This window comes from Xenia sp. Carnegie-2017, unplaced genomic scaffold (genome assembly GCF_021976095.1).
Source record: "Xenia sp. Carnegie-2017 unplaced genomic scaffold, XeniaSp_v1 HiC_scaffold_23, whole genome shotgun sequence".
NCBI lineage: Eukaryota > Metazoa > Cnidaria > Anthozoa > Malacalcyonacea > Xeniidae > Xenia > Xenia sp. Carnegie-2017.
In genome coordinates this window covers 13012789-13035954 of record NW_025813486.1, presented here as the reverse complement: position 1 = coordinate 13035954, position 23166 = coordinate 13012789, and the positions used below count along the sequence as shown (strand labels likewise).

At 35.0% G+C, this 23166-nt stretch overlaps 1 protein-coding gene and 1 long non-coding RNA gene across 2 annotated transcripts; both read left to right on the top strand.

Annotated features, from left to right (window-relative positions):
* The first annotated feature begins 7267 nt into the window (after positions 1 to 7267).
* On the top strand, positions 7268 to 7712 carry LOC124447650. Its single transcript, XR_006948781.1, has 2 exons — positions 7268 to 7350; positions 7432 to 7712. It is a non-coding gene; the product is annotated as an uncharacterized LOC124447650 (long non-coding RNA).
* Positions 7713 to 11205: 3493 nt separating this feature from the next.
* LOC124449138 (E3 ubiquitin-protein ligase RBBP6-like) lies at positions 11206 to 22674 on the top strand. Its single transcript, XM_047000088.1, has 11 exons — positions 11206 to 11244; positions 11750 to 11800; positions 12402 to 12490; positions 13250 to 13370; positions 13808 to 13944; positions 14744 to 14907; positions 15567 to 15667; positions 16078 to 16172; positions 21495 to 21622; positions 21718 to 21799; positions 22398 to 22674. The coding sequence occupies exons 1-11, from the start codon at positions 11206 to 11208 to the stop codon at positions 22672 to 22674; spliced, it is 1284 nt and encodes a 427-aa protein (XP_046856044.1).
* The last annotated feature ends 492 nt before the right edge of the window (positions 22675 to 23166 follow it).

Below are 23166 nucleotides of genomic sequence, written 5' to 3'. Positions count from 1 at the left end.
AATCACTTCCACATCAAAACATAGCACAATTATATACTATTTGTTGATTATGCAAAACCCAACTGTACTATAATATAGTTCTCATACTTCAAACATACACATTATATGAAGCCTACAAAAATTGACATGTGCTTGTTACAAATTTTAAACTAATTTAAAATTCAATAGTATGTACATTATACTTACCAATGCTGCAAATCTTTCCATCAGATGAAATGGAAGCCGTAACTAATATTAATAACATTCCTAAACATCTGTTCGCTGAAGGCTATCAATTTGTTTCATTCGACGTTGAATCCCTTGTTACCAACGTTCCATTGTCTCGCACAGTCAAAATCATTTTAGACCGCATTTACGATGAACACATAATTTCAACAACTTTAAAAAAGTCTACATTTAAAAAAACTCATATTAGATTGCTGCAACAAAACTGCCTTTTCTTTTAATAACACCATTTACACCCAAAAAGACGGCGTTTCTATGGGTTCCTCATTAGGACCTGTCCTTGCTAATATAATTTTAAACGAATTTAAAAAATTAATAGTTTCCGATCTCATTAATGATGGCACAATAAAATTCTACAACCGTTACGTTGATGACACGCTTGTTTTGATTAAACCCTCCAATATTTCCGCTGTGTTATCGAATTTTAATAGTTTTGATGCCAATCTTACATTCACAGTTGATACATTTCACGTTGGCATAATTCACTTTCCAGATATAAAAATTTCAGTTGACGGAGCTGACATTTACCGAAAAGACACCCACACTGGTCAGTACTCACATTTCTCTAGCTTCGAACCTTTTCATCGCAAAATTGCATGGGTAAAATCTCTTTACCACCGTGCCTTCAAAATTTGTAGCAATAAAACACTTTTCAACAATCAAATTGAAATAATCAAATCTTACATGTCTTGGAACGGTTATCCTAACAGCGTTAAAAACTTTTTGTTTAGAAAACTAAAATCCAAATACAATGATTCTATTCCCATTGACAACCGCTCTTCTATAGATGATAAACTACCTAAAATCTGGGTTCGTATTCCTTTTCTTGGCATGCGTGTCGAAAATACAAAAACATCTTTCTCAACCGGTGAAATTTATTACTATTTATGACACTAAAAAACTGTCCTATTTTGTCTCTAACAAGGACAAACTTCCTTAACTTTCTCGCAGTAATCTTATATATGAAATAACTTGCCCTTGCTGTGGTAAAACCTACATCGGAATGACACAAAGATGCCTGTCTGTACGGCTCAGAGAACATGCGACCAGACTCTCTTCTATTTCAGTTGGCCAGCATTTCTCTGAGTGCGAAAACGCTCAATTCCTGGCGACTCTGCAAAACCAGTTCTCACAACTCAATGATCTCCCTCCACCTCCCAGAACTCCCTCTCCTATGGAAAACCTTGTATTCAACAACTATAAAATACTTCACTCAACAAAATCTAACAACTACCACATTATATGTTTGTAAATGATGATCGTCCAGGTTAATAAAGTCCTGAGAAGGACTGTTTTTGTTGTTGTTGACTGACGTTTCGAAAGAACATGAAATTTATAAAAGATCTCTTATTACAGCTTAGCCAATATAGCATAGTAAAAACCGTAAGATCCGAAATAGACAATCACACTTCCCGGATAAGTAACCTTCGCTCCCCATCTGAGAAGTCGTAAGTCGTGAGATGTTAAGGACACAACTTGCTGAATTTCTTACTAGAGTCCCAGTCAATGTTGTGCTTTGTGATTAGTTTTGTCTTGTTTCTTAGTAGCTCGTGTGTGTTCACAGTAAGTCTTATGTTTAAGTTCCTGCCAGTTTCCCCGATATAGGAGGCGTGGCAGTCGGAGCAGTTTATTTTGTAAACTGCACCTTGTCGTTCGTTGGGTTGTTCTTTGTCCTTTATGTTCGTTAGTACTTGTCGTAACGTTGTGATTAGTTTATGTGCGACACGTATGTTGCATGGTCGAAAGATACGCGAGATAGTCTCAGACGTACCTTCGATGTAAGGTATCGTTGCTGTTGTCACTGAGTTGTTCGTTTCGTTGGGTTCGTTGGGTTTGTAAGTGTTGCGTTTGATAAAGTCAGAGTTATAGTTGTTTTTGTCAAAAACACGTTTGAGATAGTTGTTTTCGTTTTGTAGAGCGTCCGGTGAATCACATATGATTTGTGCACGTCTTGTTAATGTTCTTGTTAATGTTCTTGTTAATGTTCTAATGTTAATGTTGCCTCCTATATCGGGGAAACTGGCAGGAACTTAAACATAAGACTTACTGAGCACAAACGAGCTACTAAGAAACAAGACAAAACTGATCACATTGCCGAACATCACCGAATCACAAAGCACAACATTGACTGGGACTCGGCAAAATGCATCACTTACAGTACTGACTATAGACAACGGCTTACATTAGAAAGTTGGTATACCAACTTGGAACAAACCCCCCTGAACAGATCACAGCAATACCGGCACCTTACAAACGACTTATTCACAATACAAACAAACGATCAACTAAAAACATTACACTTCAAATTAATTCACAATGACAATACATAATTGACACCCACACACTAAAAACGTCACACCTAAATCACACATCACAATTAAAAAATAAAATATTTCACTTCACATTAATCCACACATTTCCTGTACACACAATACAATGACGTAAGAACCAGACAACAAATACGGCTAACCTGACGTTTACTCCTCATTTGACTCTGAAGATGACTACCGCTAAGGTTGTCGAAACGTCAGTCAACAACAACAAAAACAGTCCTTCTCAGGACTTTATTAAACTGGACGATCATCATTTACAAACATATAACGATACTCCCGGGTTCAAACCATTTACTTTAACTACCACATTCTTGCTTTTCTTGAAGCACTACTCATCAAACATAACAAACCTTTTCTCAACACGGGTCTTCAGGCTAGCAAAGAATTCCAACTCTTTTCTTAACTTATAACACACTCATTCTACTAGTCGGGTCGGCAGTTTTAATTCTTCCTTTTGTAATACTACACCTCTTCCATCTCTGCCTTTGTAAATATCACACTATTTACTTTCTATTGCTTATTTCCGTTTACTTATTTCATGCGTTGTAAATATATATGTGTATGTAAGGTTTTAAATATCATTCTGTCTGAGGATGACTTTGAAATAAAGTCGAAAATTTACAGTTTACTTCTCGTCTTGTTTTGATTCATATTTTGCAATCTCAAGATGTCTTGCTTCTTAGGAATTTGTTTTATATTATACTTCTTTAAATTGTCGGCTTTTTAGTTGTTATAGAGTTTAATGCTTTTGACATCATTAATCCATGACATCATTATAGCACATGGCATTGACGTTTATATGACATTATAGCACGTGGCGAAGAGAGAGAAGAGTTCAATTTGGTAAGGCTATGAAAGGGTAAGGGTTTGTTAAAAAGTTTCCTTTGAAACTGCCTTTAAACATGTGTTTGTAAACCAAGTTCATTTTCAGTAATCGTCGTACAGGATGGTTGATTTTTCCTTAATCTGGTCATGTCGATGTTTTCGACCTATACGATGAAACACGAACTTGGCAATGTCGTGGTCAATGGTCGCACGAGTTGATTGACCGACTTATTTCTTCGTGCCACTTACCTGCACTGTCGTAAATCTTGGCTATTTTCTTGCACTGAACCCTCTAACATCGAAATATGTCATTTATTCACTACAAATTCAAGAACAACCTCGATTACAAAACTATTTCTTTCGACGGTTTATCAATGTCTCTATGCGATTTGAAGCAGGCCATTCTATCGCAAAACAGAACAAAAGACAGCGAAACCGACTTGGAAGTGGCAAATGCTCAAACTAAAGAAGGTATGGGATGTCTTCAAGTTTAAGATTTTATATATTTTCTCTGATTTGTTTGTTTTTGTCATTTTCCATGTGTTACATGATGTGTGATTTTGAAAGATTTCAAGTGTAATTATTTTTACAACCGTCCTCCTTCATTGTTTGTTGATTATATGAGAGAATTCGTTTGTGTAGCTCGTAGAACATGAAATTTATAAAAGATCTCTTATTACAGCTTAGCCAATATAGCATAGTAAAAACCGTAAGATCTGAAATAGACAATCACACTTCCCGGATAAGTAACCTTCGCTCCCCCATCTGAGAAGTCGTAAGTCGTGATGTTAAGGACACAACTTGCTGAATTTCTTACTAGAGTTTTATATTAGTTAGTAGGGGATCGATATTTTGATGATATCAAATGTTAATTTCATTTCAACGTAGGAATTTGTTTTTTGAATCTGTTATGACATGTTATGGAAGTATATCAAATTTTAAAGTTTGCTTCTCAAAACTTATGTACTAAAGGCACTTTATACGGTGTGTAAGTGAGGTTAGAGAAACATGGTTAAACTGTGTTCATGTTGAGATATTTAAAAACTGAACAAGTGAAATTCGATTGCAATTTTACTGATCTATTGTGTATAAAGAAAGAATTAGAAAATCTATGTTTTCCTTGCCAGCATCATATTGTTCCAAGAGCATTTGATGTGACTTGAATTAACAGTTTAAGAATCAGTTTTTTCGAAGATTTTTAATTAATCTATGATAAAACTAGACTTATAGCAATGGAGGTTTGGTCACTTATGTTGTCTTTGGTAATTTCTCTGTTGTCTACTTTTCGCGCGATGACTGTCTCAACTCTTAGTGTATGAAATGTTGAATATGTTTGCTAAATTTTAAAATCCTGGGGCCGGTTGTATAAAGCTCTTAACCACTTTTTAACTACACTTTTTGCAGTTAAAAAGTAGTTAAATTTAACCAGGCGGTTAAGTCGGTTGTATAGAAAAGTAATTAGCGCTAACTGCAGTTAACAGGTAGTTAAAGTTAACTATGGTATGGAGCATAGTTAACTTTTCAAAACATAGTTAAATATGGCGGCTTAACTTCTCAAAGACAATTATGGGCGAGATGTTGTTGATCAACAAGGTTTTACCTTGAGTTTTTAATCACATATGTATCTTCCATGGCAATGGCTTTTAGAATAAAAGCTTTATGGACGGTGTACTACATTCGTCAGTGATGTAAACATCCAAAGTTTTGCTTACGAAAAACAGCCAACAATTTATCCGCGTAACAAATCCCTTTTACACAAGAGCAATTGCATTTTGTATTGTCTTTTTTTGAGTCCGGTAGTTCTTTCAACTCATAAGCGAGACTCTCAATTGAGATAGAGCCACTTCTTTAACATTAGTGCACACAACTCGCTGACATTGTCTTACATTCGCGTACAATTTGTTCAATGACAAAAAAAGAAAAAAAAGAAAGAATGTTATTCGAGCAATGAATCCTATATCCTTGGATGTATCAAATATTCAAATTGCGGGTTTTTCCCTACGCATTTTGCTTGATTGAATATCATACGCATCACGTAAGCTCTTTGCTCTATGGAAAATAAGCTAGATTATGTTAAAACAAATAGGTACTACAGTATAAATGTTGTTCTAAGTATACAATGATAATACATATAGATACATGAGCTTTACAACAGTTTTTATTCATGACTACTCTTTTGTGTATCAGCTGCATGAGATACAATGATGTTAGTTTTTTAAATACATAAAACATTTCATCAGCATGCATGGTGAAGGTCCATGTTGCTTGATATATATACATTATCCATTGCGCATGGTTTAATACACAAGCAGAAAATATATATGACAGTCAATTAGTGGGTTTTATTCATATTTCATCAAGTATTTCTTATGTAAAAATTTTTATTTTTAATGTACATGCAATCTTGCCTGCCAATAAAGATCTAACTACTGTTTGATGATTTAAAAAGTAGAAAAAAAATGAATAAAACTTCCAAGCTTTAGGCAAAAATAAGCTAATAAATAACAAAGGCATAAGTAAAAGTTTCATAGCTAAGGCTCATTAACAAATATACCCTATAATTTTTATAACTCAGTTTTTTGCAAGGCAGAATTAAGAACAAAAAAGGATTTTGTGTATGGCTGTGATTATAACATGTCACAATCAGAGGAAAGACAGTCGCTGGATTACATTGCTACTAACTATGAGGACTCAATGAAATGTGTTCTAATAATAAAAAAGTCCATCACTGTCATCTTTTACAAATATGTGTGACTTATGTCTGTACAAACACATTTATTTCAAGCATTTTACTCAGCTGTTATAAAGAGAAACGAAACAGCCTTTTCCTTTGTTACCCTCAAACTCTCAGTTTTTAATTCTGTAAAAGCAAGGCCATTTAAATATTTAAATCCTTGCACATAGAACACAATATGAATCACTTTGAGAACAGTTCATTGTTTCGTTGGCCCAAGTCCATTATATATAATTGGTTCATGAAATAAAGCAGTCCTTGCCGAGACTCATATCATTCATCAACATCGTACTGTATTACACAGAAGATAAGGGTCGATTTTCTTGTGAAAAGTCCAAAGTATATGCTACAATTTAATCCGGTTACCATGTCACCGTGAATCGTTTATTAAATTTTATTTTCGCATCATCAACATCCGTAAAAACGACAATAGTTTGCCATATTTTAAGATTTTTACATAAGCCAAGAGATTTTTCTTGATTTTGAAGTCATTTTATAGTTCACTTGCCTACATTACTATGCATGAATTGTTTACACTTATGTCATTTTACGTAAATAACACTCCACGCAATTTTCACGCAAGTTAACTACGCAGTTACTTAACTATCCGACAAACTACGTTTTGTGCAACGCAGTTAGGTCGAGCAGTTAAGCTACTACAGCTAAGGAGTTAACTACGGTAGTTATCGTTAACTATAGTTAAAGTTAACAACGTTTTTATACAACCGGCCCCTGAATCACTATATAATTGTGCAATTATATTGTAATGCCTTGTTTATGTAATGATGATGAATTGCATTCCTGCCAGCTTTAAATATTTTCATGAAAACATGCAACATAATGTAATGTTTTGTGAACAGAAACTTTTAGTGACATTAGGTTCATATTAAATACTTTCCTGATTGTAAACATGGTTTTATAACTTAGTTTTGTATTGAATCCATGTATTATATAGTATACTTGTTATGAAAAAAGTGAGAACTTTTTGTATTCAATATGTGTTTGGTTATATATAAGTGTAATGGAAAAGATTTAAATCTGTTATGATATCATGTGTATTTTATGGAAAATTGTGAAACAACAGAAACTTAAGTAGACTTGCAATTTCCTTAATGTGTTTAAAACTTTTGTGTTTACAGTACACACAGATAATGTCACTCAAATACCAAAAAATGCTTCAGTGATAGTCCGTAGAACTCGTTCAGGACCAAAGCAAAAGGCAATGACTGCAGCGTATGTATTCATGATAGTAATTTTGTTGCAAATGTGCTTGGATTTTAAATTTGCTATTTAAATTCTTTCATTTTATCACAGAGAAAGACCACAGTCGACCGGAGAGGCATCTAAACCAGTACGTGATATGTTTTATTTTATAGTTAAATATTCTCACAGATATTGACTTGTAGTCTTTTTTGTAAGGTCCGGAAGTGTGTCTGCAACTTAGCTCCACCTAACCTCCCTTATTCATTTTTCTGCCTGCAATTATATAAGAAATACAATTCATGTCAATGTTTGTGGGAATTCTGTTGATTTCTTTGTAACAAATGCTTTGTTGTACAAAGATTGTTCTTTTTTAATAAACATTTTATTTTCAAGTTTTCTATGTTTTGCTGCACCTTGTTGTGTGAGCAACTTGGTCGGAATAAATTGATTTTGCTTTTTGAGTGTTTGTGTGTGTGTGTGTCTACATGCATATTTCATTGTTATGCAAACCCATTTCTTTGAAAACCACACACTAGATCTGGGGGTGTTGTATTAACAATATCTCACAAATTTGTCATGAGAATGGCTAAAATTACTTGTGATCTTGTGCTTAAGGCTGCATTGCCAATGTATTTGAGGCTCCAAAATTATTTCATCTTTAAATGATAAAAGCTTGATTCTATCTTCTATTGTTGATTTTCGTCATTTTTTAAAAAAACACAGAATTTTCGGCTACACTGATTGTAATTTTTGCACGGTTTTAAATGTTTCAAATTGTACCATACCATGGTTTTTAATTTAGCAAATCCTTTTATTCTTGAAAGCAAACTTATAAGCCGAAAGTACAATGTGCAATAGCACTTACAAACAAAGGCACTTTGCTTTTGGTTCTTGTCAGCCTGATTGCTGAAATTATTTGCTAAGATAACCCAGTAAGGTTGATGATGGCTGTTTGAAGTATTAGACAACAAAGTATCAGCATTATTTCACAGTGAAATGGCTAGAAGCAAGAGGTTTTGTTTTGTTGGATCAATGTCTATGAACGAGAAACTGTCTTCTTAATGGTGTTGCTAAAAAATGACCCAAATTTTGTAATGTTTAGTATATTGGACCTCAATATACTTAACTGGAAAGCACTTTTGCCCTCATAAATTGGACCTACTTCCAACATACATTGCTTTGCGTATTGGGATTGCTAAATTTGTGCAAGCTTCATTTTTTGGACTGGCCAAAATAATAATCATAAATTCAATGTCAAAGCTGTTTACTGTAAACTATCCGATAGTCGCCTCCATCAACAAAACGCCTCGTATCTCATAAATGCCTCATTCAAGCGTTGGTCAGTTTTAGACGTTTCTCTGTAATAAACGCGCCCTGTGTAATAGATGCTCCTTGTGACATTACTATTTTGATAATAATATTAAAATTAAGTGGTTAATTGGGCTCAGAAACGGCATTTAGTCTTAGAATTGTTATCATTTGTTGACATTAGACAACACTCTTTTAAACTCCTAGTATTTCTTAACGTCAACCCAAAAACTGCTAGAATTTTTAAGCGCCCCGGGCGTGTATTAGGTCATTTAAAGTGCTGAGTATTAGCTAGCTTTGGCTTATGCACCTTCTTGTTTGATGGAGTTTTCCAAATCGAAACAGCCAGGGCTTTTTTCAATTACTAAAATACTTTTCACCACCTTTCAGTAATTATGCAAACTTTGATGCGTCGGTAAAAACGTCGTGAAAGTGATTTTAAAATGGCACATGAGTATCCATATATGGGCACTGTTTGTCATGCACTGGTTGATTAACTGTAAAGAATTTCCTATAATGAATTGTTATATACTTCAAACTTACGAGCTGTCGACATCAAAATATAGAATTAGGGAAAGAGGTTTTTGAGGGTTACAGAAGGTCTTCATGGTCAATAGTTAGGGATACTGAGATAATGTTTTCACCTCTCTGGTGTTAGCAGTGATAATATTAGTATGAACATTGTAAACGACAGAAAAGCTTGGAGTATCCGTGCTGTTATATCTTATGCATTTATAAAATGTTGAGATATTAAAGTTATTTCTTGCGCGCCAGTTAGATAATTGCTCTTTGACTTGAAACTCTTTCTTGAAATCTGTAAAAATTAGCAATAATTAGTACTCTCTAGATTGTACGCTAAAACGTTGCACATAATTATTTGAGGTAATCGAGAACCATCATCTATAAAAGACACTATAAAACGATATAATTGAGTATCTGTAGTATCTTCTGGTTAAGAAAATTACAATGATACAAATGGAAAAAGGAAAATTTTAAATTTCTGCATGTCGATTGTCAACTGCATAAAACAACTGAATCTCTATGAAGGGATGCTTATTTGCAAACTTAATTAAGTCATCAGATTAATCATCAGGGATAACGCATTTGTTGTTAAATATTGAGCAACTACAATCATTCTATCGATGATTAAATTGTGTTTTTTAAGAATTCTTTTTTAATATCTGTTCTGTTGGTTTGCTTATTCAATAATTATTGCTTTAGAATTTGAAAAGGTCTGCTGTTTATATGATTGTTGTTATTTTTAACATGAAGATGGCGCCTGGCTACCTTATTGACTTATATCGAGTCATACCGTCTTTTATCGTTGATGGCTCTCTTTTATTTCATGTTCTCTCAAGTTTCTTTTTCTCTTGCCGCAAAATCCCTTACTAAGCCGTTTGTGACAATCTCAATTTCAATAAGTTCGACTAATAATTCAAACTGATTTTCAATTCACCGTCTTGATGGTTTTTACCTCAAATGAAAGCACGCCCTTAAAAAAATGTGTGTCAAGCAAGGTGCATTGCGCGCTATTGTTTATGCTTACATCGTTATTTTTAAGTTTGCGGTACACTGAATTCAGTTTCGTCACTACCTCCTCTAATTTATCTGGAAATAAGCAAAAAAGCATTCATTAAAAACTCTTCTACATTAATTATTATCGTTGCATGGACTGCAACAACGAATTCTGCCATTTTCTCCACCCACAAAATGGCCATGGCGCTCTGCTTAACGTGCAATGCATCTCGGTTGACACACATTCTTCATATTATCAACATGTCATTCGTACATTGAACGCAAGCTATTATTACAAACTTCTAGAACGGGAAAGGTCGAAAACATGTGAAGTTAAAGTTTTGATACGTTTGAGGATATATAGGAGTGTTGTCTTTTTTGAAAATCAAAGGTCTTGATGAGACCAATCACGGATACACAGGGGGATACATACTAACAAATAATTTAAAGCAACGTACGTTGACGAAAACTGCTAAAGAAAAATTAGACGTTAATTTCGTTGCTCGGTTATAATAACTTACTCATATCTCACTGCTAAAGTTGTACGGTTCTGCTACGGTGATTATATCCTTTTCGATTAAATTTGTTGACAGTTGACGTGCAGGACTGCACGGGTTTTGCTTTAGTCATGATTTGTGTTGTGAATAAAGAATATGTAGAAAAAAAAACGTTTCAGAAACCATTCAGTGTACGAGGCGGTCAAGCAATTAGAACAGTTATATTTTGATAAAATGAAAATGAAATGTACTTCCATAATAAAAAGCGTGCAAATCAGTATCCAGTTTGACCGGGTCTTGAGAAATCTTAATAGTCGCCATTCTATAACGGTTATACCGGTTTCTAGGCGTGCAAAGCAGGCTCGAGGTAAACAAAAAGCCAGAGTAATACATATGACTTACAAATACCCCTACGGAGTATCCGTGAGTCAATTAGTTAAGAGTTGGTTTACTTTGACAATATTCAAGAGCATTGATAAATGGCTTGAATAATGGCAAAAACTTTTCTAAAAATTGTTGACGTTAACAATCGCAACTAAACCTATTAATTCTTCGTAAGTAAAAAATGGTAGTAGTTCGACAGCCTTTTGGGAAACTGTTGATGGTAGATTGAAAATAAGTGTTGTTTAGATGTTCCATGGTACAGATAAGCAGTACTTACACCACACTGTTGTTACTCTGAACAACATTAGATAATAAACGATTTAGCTTAGCCTAGGTTGCAATAATTTCACACGCTTTAGTAACACAATTAGTGTGTTTTTCTTTTATTTAGGGAAACATCATTATGAACATTATTCAATTTCGTTTGTCTTCCGTTACAGTTGCACTGTCACTCTAATGTTGTTTTAGTTCTTTATGTAGTTGGTCAACCCTTCCAATCAGCAATTTTTACTGATTTTCACTATTTTAACAAATTCTAAAAACATAGGAATTTTCGGATTTCTACATCCTGAAAAGGCTGACCAATTTTTCTATTCCGCATTATTAGAAATTGATTGAAAGTCTTTACGAAGGGTTGACCATCTTCGATTGTGCACAATTCTCGTGCCTTTTTAATTGCATTTTTGTACTTGCAAACATACTTATTGTTCATTCACTTTGAGAAGACCGAGAGCTCAGACGACCCACCAGTTGTGCCATTGAGCAAGCTTAACAAGGTTAGTGGTTTACTGTAGAGAAAGTGACTCCACCTATACGCGCTGGTTCGTCATTGGTAGTTTTAGTTCATTGTGCAAAAGAAAATTGCTAAGAAAATTTTTCTCCACATAGAGTATTACTTACATGGAAGTCGTAAAGGAGGGGAGCAGTGACTATGCAAGTATGGTCGTGCTTGATAAATTTTAATGAAGCTACGTCGAAATATTTACATAACAACTAAGAGGCTGGCCACGTCATTGCGAAGGAGACTCGTATTGTAAACAATAGCAATAAGAGTTGCATATTCAAGATTACAACTCACTCCTTCTCAGTGAGCAAAGGCAATTAACTTACAACATTTAGTTTTACCTTTATTAGTATCATACAACTTCATTTTCAATTTGAGAAGGAAGCTTATTTGCAGGCTTTCCTTTATTACTTTCCTTCACGAGTTTCCTTGACCATTGTTCTCGCTTGTTTGTTTCCCATGTTGTGCCATTGTATTGTCCTTTAGTAAAGGTCTGGTATTGTTTTTCGATCACATGTGTGCATTTGGCAGTGAGACTTTAAACCTTGTTGGATTTTTCTTATATTCATGTACTAATGTGTGTGCTTCTACAGGTCGCAGATTTGGCGTCAGCAAATGCTTCCGAAGAAGACAAGATTGCTGCGATGATGAATCAAGCTAGAGAAGACCGGGATCCATCATCGTACGTTCTTTTTTTTTAAATGTCATAATGAAGTTTTCGTAGTAATAGAGCATATTTGTTTTCCATAACCAATTCTGCTTACGAGAACAACACGAATTCCTCGTTTTCTATCCTGTGTTCATGTGGTGTAGAAACAGGTCTGTTAAACTGCGACGGCCTATTGGTTGCTCATTAAGGCCATTGGAACTGTTTTCATGACATAGCCGGGACGTTGCAATGTTTTTAGCGAGTTTTGCAAAATTAAAACGACCATTGTATTTATGATCAAACCAACATTTACACTTCGTTAATGCTTATATACAGGGTGTTTGAAAAATAGACAGTTAGGAAAATGTTAGTAAATTGACTAGCGCGTATTGTTTACAAAACGCCTTTTGTTGAAATAAGTAGTTGGACTTCCTATGGTTCATCTGACTTTAAATTTCTCGCAAAAAATAACGATTTTTAGAGTGGGAATTGTCATACCGAAAAGGACTTTCGAATTGGCCTGCGCCAAAATCAAAATTTCTATTTTTTGCAGACTGATCAACTTATTCATAACTTACGAACTGTGTCGTATACTTCCTGTATGGTATACAAAATGGCTATATAGCTTGTTCACATTTGCGGCATTGTCTCTCCAATATGACCCAATTTAGTTAACTGCGATATTATTAATCGCTCTCATATTTAATTATAATGATATAATTATATAATTTTAATTAATCATAATATTTATTATAATTATATTCGATGTAATTATGAATATTTTTTCTATAGCTATGCAAAAGCAAAAGGTCGACATTTTAATCCAGCTCCCCGTCAACCTCCACCGCAAAACTATATGTGCTTTCGATGTCGCAAACCTGGACACTGGATTCAAAACTGTCCCAAGAATAACGTGAGTTTATGTTTTGTTCACGATTTATATTCATTTGTCATCATTGGGCAATGGCATTACATATTACATTGGATTAACCTAGCATATATAATTCTCCCCCATCCCCAACCCACGTTCTGGTTATGCATAATTGTTCGTCAAGTAAACAGCTCAACCAGTGTGGTCCTACTAGAAATAACTCAAAAAAAGGTTATAGCTTTCGTTATACCTCATCAGCCTTCTTTAACAACCCATTGTTTAGTCTTGCACTAATGAATTTACCCTCACTTGTGACGTTGCGGCTGCTGTCTATGACGTCACTCGCAATATTTTATATTGCTCTATTTCGTGCTGTATATTATGTTCCAATCTCTCTTGTTACGTTTAAGCTGTCGGTCGTGACGTTGTTAGTGTCCGCTCTTTACCGCTTGTTTTTTAATGTTGTATCTCGTTTACAGGATCCAAATTATGACCTAAAGATACGACGAACAACTGGAATCCCTAAGAGCTTTCTTCGTCCCGCTGAAAAGCCTGGTCAGAAAGGAGCTTTGTTGGTGCCTGAAACTGGAGAACATGCTGTACCGATTGTTGACCAGTAAGTTTTACTTTCAAGGGTTGCGTGTCTTTAATTTAGGGGCAGATTTTCTGGTGGTGAGGGGTGGGCATCCCCAGCCCCCTAAATTCTCTAGCATCAACTCTGAAATTTCTAAAGGGGTATCACGTACAGTAGGGGTATCACGTACGATTAATATAGCAGTATTAGAGGCAATGGAATTGTACATTTATCATTTCAAAGCCAATTACGTATTTTAAACTATCACCATTTGCAAGTGACAAATATCCTGCGGGTTTCATTCAAACATTAAAATTGAAACAAATTACTAAACGCGCTTTCATTTCAAATTTTTTAAAAAGCTAACAGCACTTTCATTACGCAAAGTTCACTTTTATGTAAGCCTAAAAATTCACAGTAGCCCGGGGCCTTTGCAACTTTAGCTTGGGTAACGATGCACCCCCTTGAATAATTTGCAGCTCTCCTGTAAAATCAACATTGATCCACCACTGCCTTAATCCATTTATTAAAGCTTTGAAAACTAGTTGTTCTATCTAGCATTACTAGAAAGTAGTGTTATGACTCAATTTTTACGAAGATGCCAGACTGGAGTATACGAGAAGTAAAGTTTTATTCTAACATTTTTTGAGATGAAGACACTCGAGTAGACTGGAGTAAAAAATGACTGGATTTTTATCATAAGCTATCTTCCGCATGTTGTAGCACTTGACAAAGTATTTAAAGACTCGTGTTTCAACATCAGTATACTTCTTCGATTGTGGCTTGATGTAGGAGGCGAGTTTGAATCATTTCTGAACTTCAACTTTTCAAATTTATTTAGCATTGCGTACGAACAAGCGGCGTTAAAGAAACGACCGGCGGCCATTACCAGTCAAGCAAAAAACGAGAAACCCGTTCCACCCGAGTATTTCTGTCCATTGTGTAAGAATATTATGAAGAATGCAGTTGTTGTTCCTTGTTGTGGGGAGAGCTTCTGCGATAACTGTAAGTCACCTCTTTAAAGAGTGAGGAGTTTGGACATTTCAGACAAACGACAAATTCATAGTAAACATTTTTATAATAGAAAGAGATCTTTTGAGCAGCTTGTACCTTGTTATTTACAGTGTTGAATAAAAAATATAATACGAAATATGATATGATGAATTTATCATAAGTAACGTGTAACTGCAACTGGTAGACTACGTACTAAGTTTGATGGAATGTTGAAGAGGAAGTAAAGTAATATGATATTGTGTGGTTGCATTTGTTTGCTAAGGTTTGGTTGTTAGTGTATATATGTTAAAAGCTTCGTGAGAAAGCGTCATAGATTTGTATTTTTATGCACTGTCAATACGTCAATACTGGAGATGACTCATTTCAACTGCATTGCAAAAATCAAGTACTTTTGCTTCATAAGTATTTTGCACACCGTACTCAGTCATTGCCATTCGATTCTTTCTAGCTGAGATGATGTGTCTCGATGTTCACCCATTAGAACTAAGAACTAGATTCTCCCGAAATTCTGTTGTAATAAGTGTGGCAAGCTGCAATCTTAAAAGGTAGCAAAATTAACAGTACTTAGTATTTGCCCCAAATTTTGCCCCTGAAATATTCTTCTGCATATGTTGTTGTCTTATTGTCTTCATTTGTCATGCTATGTTTAGGTATAGAGAAATATTTATTAGAAAACGATCACGTGTGTTTATCATGTCACTCGGAAGAAGTATTTCCTGCCTCCATTGTTGTCAACAAGCACCTAAGACAGGTAAGCTCCCGACATTTGGTGATAAAAGTTTTTGGAATAGCGCCATAGACATTGTGTTTTTTAAATCTATTGGGTTTTTTGTAAGTGGCTGCAGAAAGAAAAAAGTATCAGTATAAATAACTGTTTCTTAGAAATGCAGTGAAACAAAATGTTAGATTGTTCGTTTTTGGGCCTACTTCCTCGCCACAAAGGAAAGAAAAACATTTATCAAAGAAACCTTGCAGAAGATTGATAATGGGGGGAGGGGGCTGTTCTCATATTCATATATTTTTATGTTATAATTCGTTATCCGAAGTAATTTCAATAGGAGCTAATAGAACATGCGTGAGTGAATCTCTCCACAATTGTCGATATTTCACGGTTCTCGATAAGTGTGATTTTTTCACTAAAGCCGTTTTGCTCTACTTTAGGCAATTATTAAGATCCAGTCTTCAGGATTTGAGGCGGGAGGATTGGGTACAACCATGTCTTTACCAAATGGACACAGAGATGAAGAGCAGGGAAAGTAAGTTTAATTCCATGTGTATTATGTAATATTACCAATATATTGATTCTATAATAAAGGATCACGGGCTCCTGCGTAAGGGCTCTTATAAAGTGGAACCAATAGGCATTTTTGTGACTAAAATATGAGCCAAGTGACGGTTGTTTGTTGTCAGTCATTATACAGGGTGTATCAAAAAACTGAACAGTTAACGCTGTTTCGCAAGAGCCAAAAATTGGTGGAAATAGCGATATTTGCCAAAACGTTTGGTGGAAATAGCGATATTTCCTAACTGTTGTTTTTTGGGGGTAGCGGCTGAGCATGCGCGGCTAACTACTATTCTACACTGTCCGTCGTTATCCTCGGAAATAGTCGGACTTGCAGGAGACGACGAACAATGCTGCTTTGTATATTCTCTGTTCTCTCGGGAAAATATGAAAATATCGCATGCTGTTTCGATATCTGAACTATTACACATTGTTTTCTCATTATTCATCTGAGCAAAATTTTTCGGCGAAACAAGATCAAACTTTGTTTGCTAAATTAAGTTTAATTACAATGTCGCCCCTCAAGTAATTAAACTTGACATATTTTGGTCTTATTTTATAGTATCTCGATTGCTCATTTGTGCTTTTTTATCGAAAGTTTACGGCAGTTTATTGATTTTGTAGTGCGTAGTGCGTGTAATATTATCATTATGACAATGAATCTGAGCGCACGATGTGAGTACAGTCACGTGACATGCAATCTAAGGAAGGGCGTTTGATAAATGCAATATAGATTAGAATGGTACTTTTCACGACACTTGTCATATTCCGTAATTTCCATAGTCAATTGACGTTATTTCATGTCATGCAATGGTTTCCCTCGTTCAGTAATTCTTGATTCATAAACTCAAAACCAAAGTTTCAGCTAAAAATAACCCTGCCAAACAAAATACTGACAATGACCTTCTTAAAATTTTCATTATAATACCATATCTAGGCAAACCAGGTGAGTGTTTGGTTTTCAATCTTCTGCGTGAAATTCGCCGATAGCTATTATTTTCTTTGTGGAGTATTATCGCAACGGATTAAGTTCAAACTGCCGGTAACACAACATTCTCCACTCCATCGCTGTTCGTCGTTATTAATTCTATGCGCCGTGTCTAAAGGCGGTACGTGTTTGTACGTCATCGCCAATGTCAAAAGTTCGCACAAAAATTGACAAAAATCGCAACTTTAGGCGACTGTAGAAACAGTTTGAAAAGACCAATTTTAATTCTGTTTTCAGAATTCTAATCAGAAAAGTAACTTTTATAAAAAAAGCCTCATTTAAAGCCTAGTGAAAAATTCGTTGCATAACTACTTTAAAAATCCCCGTCAAACCTATACTTATATATCAAACAAGAAAGACATCAATTTTCTGTCTCGATAAGGACAAAATTCTCTAAAGCGAATGTTACATATGAGTTTAAATGTCCTGGTTGTGGTCAAACGTACACAGGCAAAACTGAACGAAACCTGATCACAAGACTTAACCCAACATGCTAATTACAATAATTCTAGTGCTATCTCGCAACATTTACTCATTTGTCCAGACGCCAGCTACATCTTACACCTCTTTTCACTTCCTGACGTTGACTCCGACCCTGATCTCACACGCGTACCATTTAATTCTTGTAATCTAATTCCAAGTAACACCAAAATCTTATATCGCTGTGATTATAATAATTCTTTTCATAAAACGCAATATGCCACAACTTAATATTGGCCTGTAAGAAATTATCTCTATTTTAAATGTGACTATTCCCCTTAATTGTTCAGTCTTGCACCTCTCTCAATTGCGTAACTGTCACTTCTGCTTGTAAATAATTATACAAAAGTTTCACAGCTTGCTTTGTAAACTATTAGTCTGATGATGTCTTTGGAATAAAGACGAAATATTACACACACTGTGTTTACACTCTTGTATCATCTTGAATATCAAGAAAGGAGATGTCTGTATTCGGAATTTGTTTTATTTTGTTCTACTTAAAATTGTCTGCTTGTCCTGGCTATTTGACAATTCAGTGAGCACATATCACTTTATTAAATCTCTAACAAGTTAGGTGCAAGTATTATTTAATATATAATATTATTTGAGTTGAGTTTATGTACTTAACTTTATGGCCACATACTTGATTGGCTACCCACGTGTACGCACGTACCTGTTTTTTCAAACGCGCTCCAGCGTGGCAGCACACTTTTCTTGACATGTCTCAACCCATTTCCCTGCGCGACCTATATACTGGTGAAATCTCGATTTGTGTCAGTCTGCCTGTTGACAATTCTGGGACGAGGAGGGGGATGATTTTACGGAATGAGGAGAAGCGATTATTCTCAGTGAAGTAGAACCTTTCGGAACTTATGTACAAGTTAAGTTTGATTCTAAAAAGTCTGAAATCCGAATAGATAAGCGACCTAACCAACGTAATACAGTATATACTAAATTTGCCCGAGTGATCACCGACATCAATTATAAGTACATACCTCATTTGGCGAAAAACACATGAAATTGAATCAACGTGCCGTATTTAGCTTGTTCTTTTCACATTGTTTTTTTTGCACTCTGATAACAGTGCTCCTCTTTCTGTGTGGATTTAACAGAGAAATAAACGCATGGTGCAAGTTTAGCAATGATTTTGTGGGACTCGATCCGCCTTCAAAACTTAAACATTTAATGTCAGTCGCTGAGAATCATCGGGAATAAGGTCCGATCAAATGTTTTAAAGATTGTGGAAGTAAAACTACAGCTGTATAGTATTGTCTGTTTTTACGTGTGTTAACATGCGTTCGATTTATCCGTTGAGTGAACAAAGTATCATACTCCTCAAATAGCATTTTAAAGGAAAATTTTTGGAGATATAAATATACATCTTATGCAAAAATTGTTTTCATTCGAAATGGTAATGATTTCATCTTTTAAGTTATTTGAAATGTGAAATGAAAAAAGACGTTAAACATGAGAGATATTTATGCTGGAAGCTGTCTGTCGGCTTTCAGAACGCGTGCTTTTGTTTCCACTGAGCACAGGAGCACTCGCTCCATATAAGGTCAACAGTGCATTAAACTGCGAATGGCACGTTGATTAGATACAAAGAAAGCTTTAAACTTGTCGAAATATTCCTTGTCAATGCAATCTTAAAAGTTATAGGGGCTCGCATGTAAAATTACTCAATCATTCAAATAACCCAATGAAAACGTACCTATGAAACCACCTAGATTGCTGTTCACCAAGATATGGCACTGAGTGGTCCGACCGTACCTTGTAAATTTTTACTGACAAGGGGGAAAGGGCAGAACTTCCCCTTGCGATAGTAACATCTAGTTTAGAAATACTACACACCAGCACCTATGTGTTTTTACCTGTAATATTTACAAATGTTTATTATACTTGCAAATAGTCCATTACAACATTTTCAATCGCGTTTACAAATTGCTCTGTTCACTATATTCTTGCCATCACTTGTAACGTAAGAAGTATTTGCTTTCAAGCAAGTTTTGAGTAATAATAATATGAAATATATGTTGTTATTTGAAAGAAAAAACGGAGGAAGAACAGCTTGGTAAAATACATTACTTGGAATGAAATATACATTGCTCTCTGTACTTTTAACCAGAGCATGTTCAATTGGCTTATCAATGATTTGGTCTGGTCTTTAAATAATCACTGACTTGGTGTGGTCTTTCGTCTTTATAATTTGGGAAAAAATGCAGAAGTTTTGTCGTTAACCAACTTATTAATTTTATAAGCTTGAATAAAAAATTGGATCAGACTCATATGCTTTATCAAAGTTTGTACAAACAGTAACATTTGTAGGAAAAAAGACTGTTCTAAAACAACAGAATTGTTTTATAATGCACAAAAAGTAATTTCCCTTTAAACAAATGCATCACCAAATAGAAGCCTATACCGTTCTGCATTAGAATTAAATTTTAACTATAATCACAGTTTCACAATCAATAAAGAAATCAACAACTTCACATTAGATTAATAGAATATTAAAGAACTACTGCATCCAACAAATATTTTAAGTCCATAATTTTACAGCAAAAAAACCTTTGTTATCTGTCTGCATTAGGTTTTCATGCCTGGATCACATTGCCAAATTTGTACTAACTAAGCAAAATTTCATGACTACAGTGCTTCAAAACTAAACTTTGTCCAACTATTGACAACACTGATTCAATGGCAGGCACAGTTTAAGTCAAAATAAGTTATAGCAGCTCAATTGTCAATTCAAAATAGTTTTTAGTTTTAGAATAGGATTATTAGGGATGAATTTCTAAAGAATATATTTTGTAATATATTATTTCTAAAGAATAAATGTAAATGTAACCAGAAATGAGCTGCAGTGATTTATTTTGACTTACCCTATACCTGCCAAAGCATTGATTCAGATCTGGACGTATGTGTAGTAACATGTTTCCTGGCCACGAATATGCAACTAAAATGTCGAGTATTTTTGTTATCGCTGTTGTTGAAAACTGCCAGAATATACGTTCACATACGTAAAAACACCTAGCAGTGGGTCATGATTAGTTTCAAAGCACGAACTAGTCAACCGCAAACGCATAAAATTGAGTTTGGTTTGCAGTAATTATTTACAAAAATGCCAAAAGCTTGATTGTGGATTCCGATATATTTAAAATTTCCATTAAACAAGGCGGAATTGTTTCATTATTGTGCTCATTTAGCCAATTTCACACAGTTTCATTATAAGTTTAACTTGCAAGTAGGAACTAAAATAGCGGCTCCGCCCTCGCCCCAAATCCATTGTCCCAAGAAATTGAGGGCTCTGGTATGTCCCAATGAACAATTTATTTGTGTTATTGTATTTTTTTTTAACAAAATTAAGTTATTGTTTTGAAGCGTTTGAATTGTGTCTATCACTTCAGTGACAAATGTCACTATAAGCTAAAATTCAATACTCGTAATTTTCAATCCTTCTGCACAAAAATCTTACGCACTCACTGCCCATGAAGTAATCCATTATTACCACAATATGACACTTTGTTCACTTAACCGATAAATCGAACGCATGCTTACATACGAAGAAACCCCGAGACAATACTATACAATTGTACAACTACACCGATGTGATAAGTAATCATTTCAACAATTCGTTGAAGGCGAGTCTAGCGTATAAAACCTTGCCTCTTGTCCAATTTTTTTTGCATAATATCAAGATTGACACATTTACACTATTATTGATAACTTTGATTATTCTTAGTTGTTGGCTTTTAATTTGATGTGGAATATGTTCTTATTAAGGCAATAAACAAATTAAATAATGTTCTCACATTGTTTTTGTTTATACAGATCAACGCCTGTTACAGCTCCCAATGCAGAAGCTTCCGCTGTGCGTGTGTTGGATGAAACCAAGAAGGCTGCTTCGGGCACTTCTACACCTCTGACAGTTTCGCAGCTCACAGTAACTGTAGCTAAAGGTATGCATATTTTTATCGCGATGTTTAACAGAACTGTGCATATGTGTATACCCTTGAGTTGTGAGGATTGGAAATAATATTTTTGTCTTTAACAGTCACTTCTGCCCCAGTCACAATGTTACCGCCTGGAGTGGTTCCACCTACTCAAGCTACGATGATTGATCCGCGCTTGCAAAGGTTTGTTGATAAGTTCTCAAATTCAAGACACTCCTTTCACTCCTGATCAAGACACTTGATCTAAGTTTTTATTGATTCAGACAATCGTCATGAAGTTAGTGAACAACTTCTACATGCAAAAAAATTTCCATAAACAATATAAGCATAAGTACAGAATTAGAAAAGATAGCGCACCCAAAGTCCTTGGTCGCTTTCAACAGATATTATACACAAGATAATATTATTAGTTACATAAAAATTATATTGCAAATTATGCGTTGTCATAGAGCTGTTGCCTTGCTTGTATCTGTTTAAACCCTATGCATGTACAAGATAAGTGTATTGCAATAAAAACTACATAATTTCCTTTTCTTTGTTTTTTTTTCTTCCAGTCTCCACGTTTACGCTGCTTTTCTTCTAAAATCTTTGTTCTAGCCGTTATAACTTTGCTAATACACATTTTACCCAAAACAAATTTGGGAGTTTTTTAATCAATTTTTGAGATCTATCAGCATTAATAAAAACCAAAACAAGTCATGTGCAGTTAACACTTTCACATTAGTTTACTTTTGATGAAGATAGTATTAGAAGAGTGAACCTGCCCTTTGAAATTTACCAGGTCTGAAGGCATTCTCCAGCCCATGGCAGTTCCCATGCATGTAGCTACACCTCTTCATCGACCAACCTTCATAGTGTCTGCTCCTTCCTTCCATCATACATCGCTGGTACATCTAACGGTTCCTGCTATTCCAACACCGTTCGGTCACCATATCGCTCATTCAGCCATGTTGCCCCCAACCAGACATCCTTTCGCTAATCTTAATGCTGGCATGATGAATGAAGAGGAGTTCTATCGTGCAAAGCAAAAACTACAAGAAAGGTTAGTTATCGCGTAGTGATTATACAATTGCGTTCACGCAGTTTAAACCATAGAGTTCTATTAAATTACTTGGAGTGGAAAAGGGGTCTGGGCATTGGTATCAAAAACAAGGATGCCACAAGGAAACCTTGGGTGAAAAACTTCCGCTTGAAAAATTATTTTTATCATTCACCCCCCCCCCCTGTGGCTGGTGGCTGAACTTAAATTGAGTACTAGACAACTGACTGAGTATTGCATGTAAACTTTAATATGGCAAGCCAAACCTACCAAAAGTGTATCGAGATTTATATGTCGTATTAGAATTACTATAAGTCTATTCGAGATTCGTAAAGCGGTACGAGTAGTGTATGACGAGATTTATATGACGAGTTGTTTTATAAACTGTGACGAGATTTATAAGACGAGTTTTATATGACGAGTTTCATATGACGAGATTTATAAGACGAGTTTTATATGACGAGTTTCATATGACGAGTTTTATATGACGAGTTTCATATGACGAGTTTAT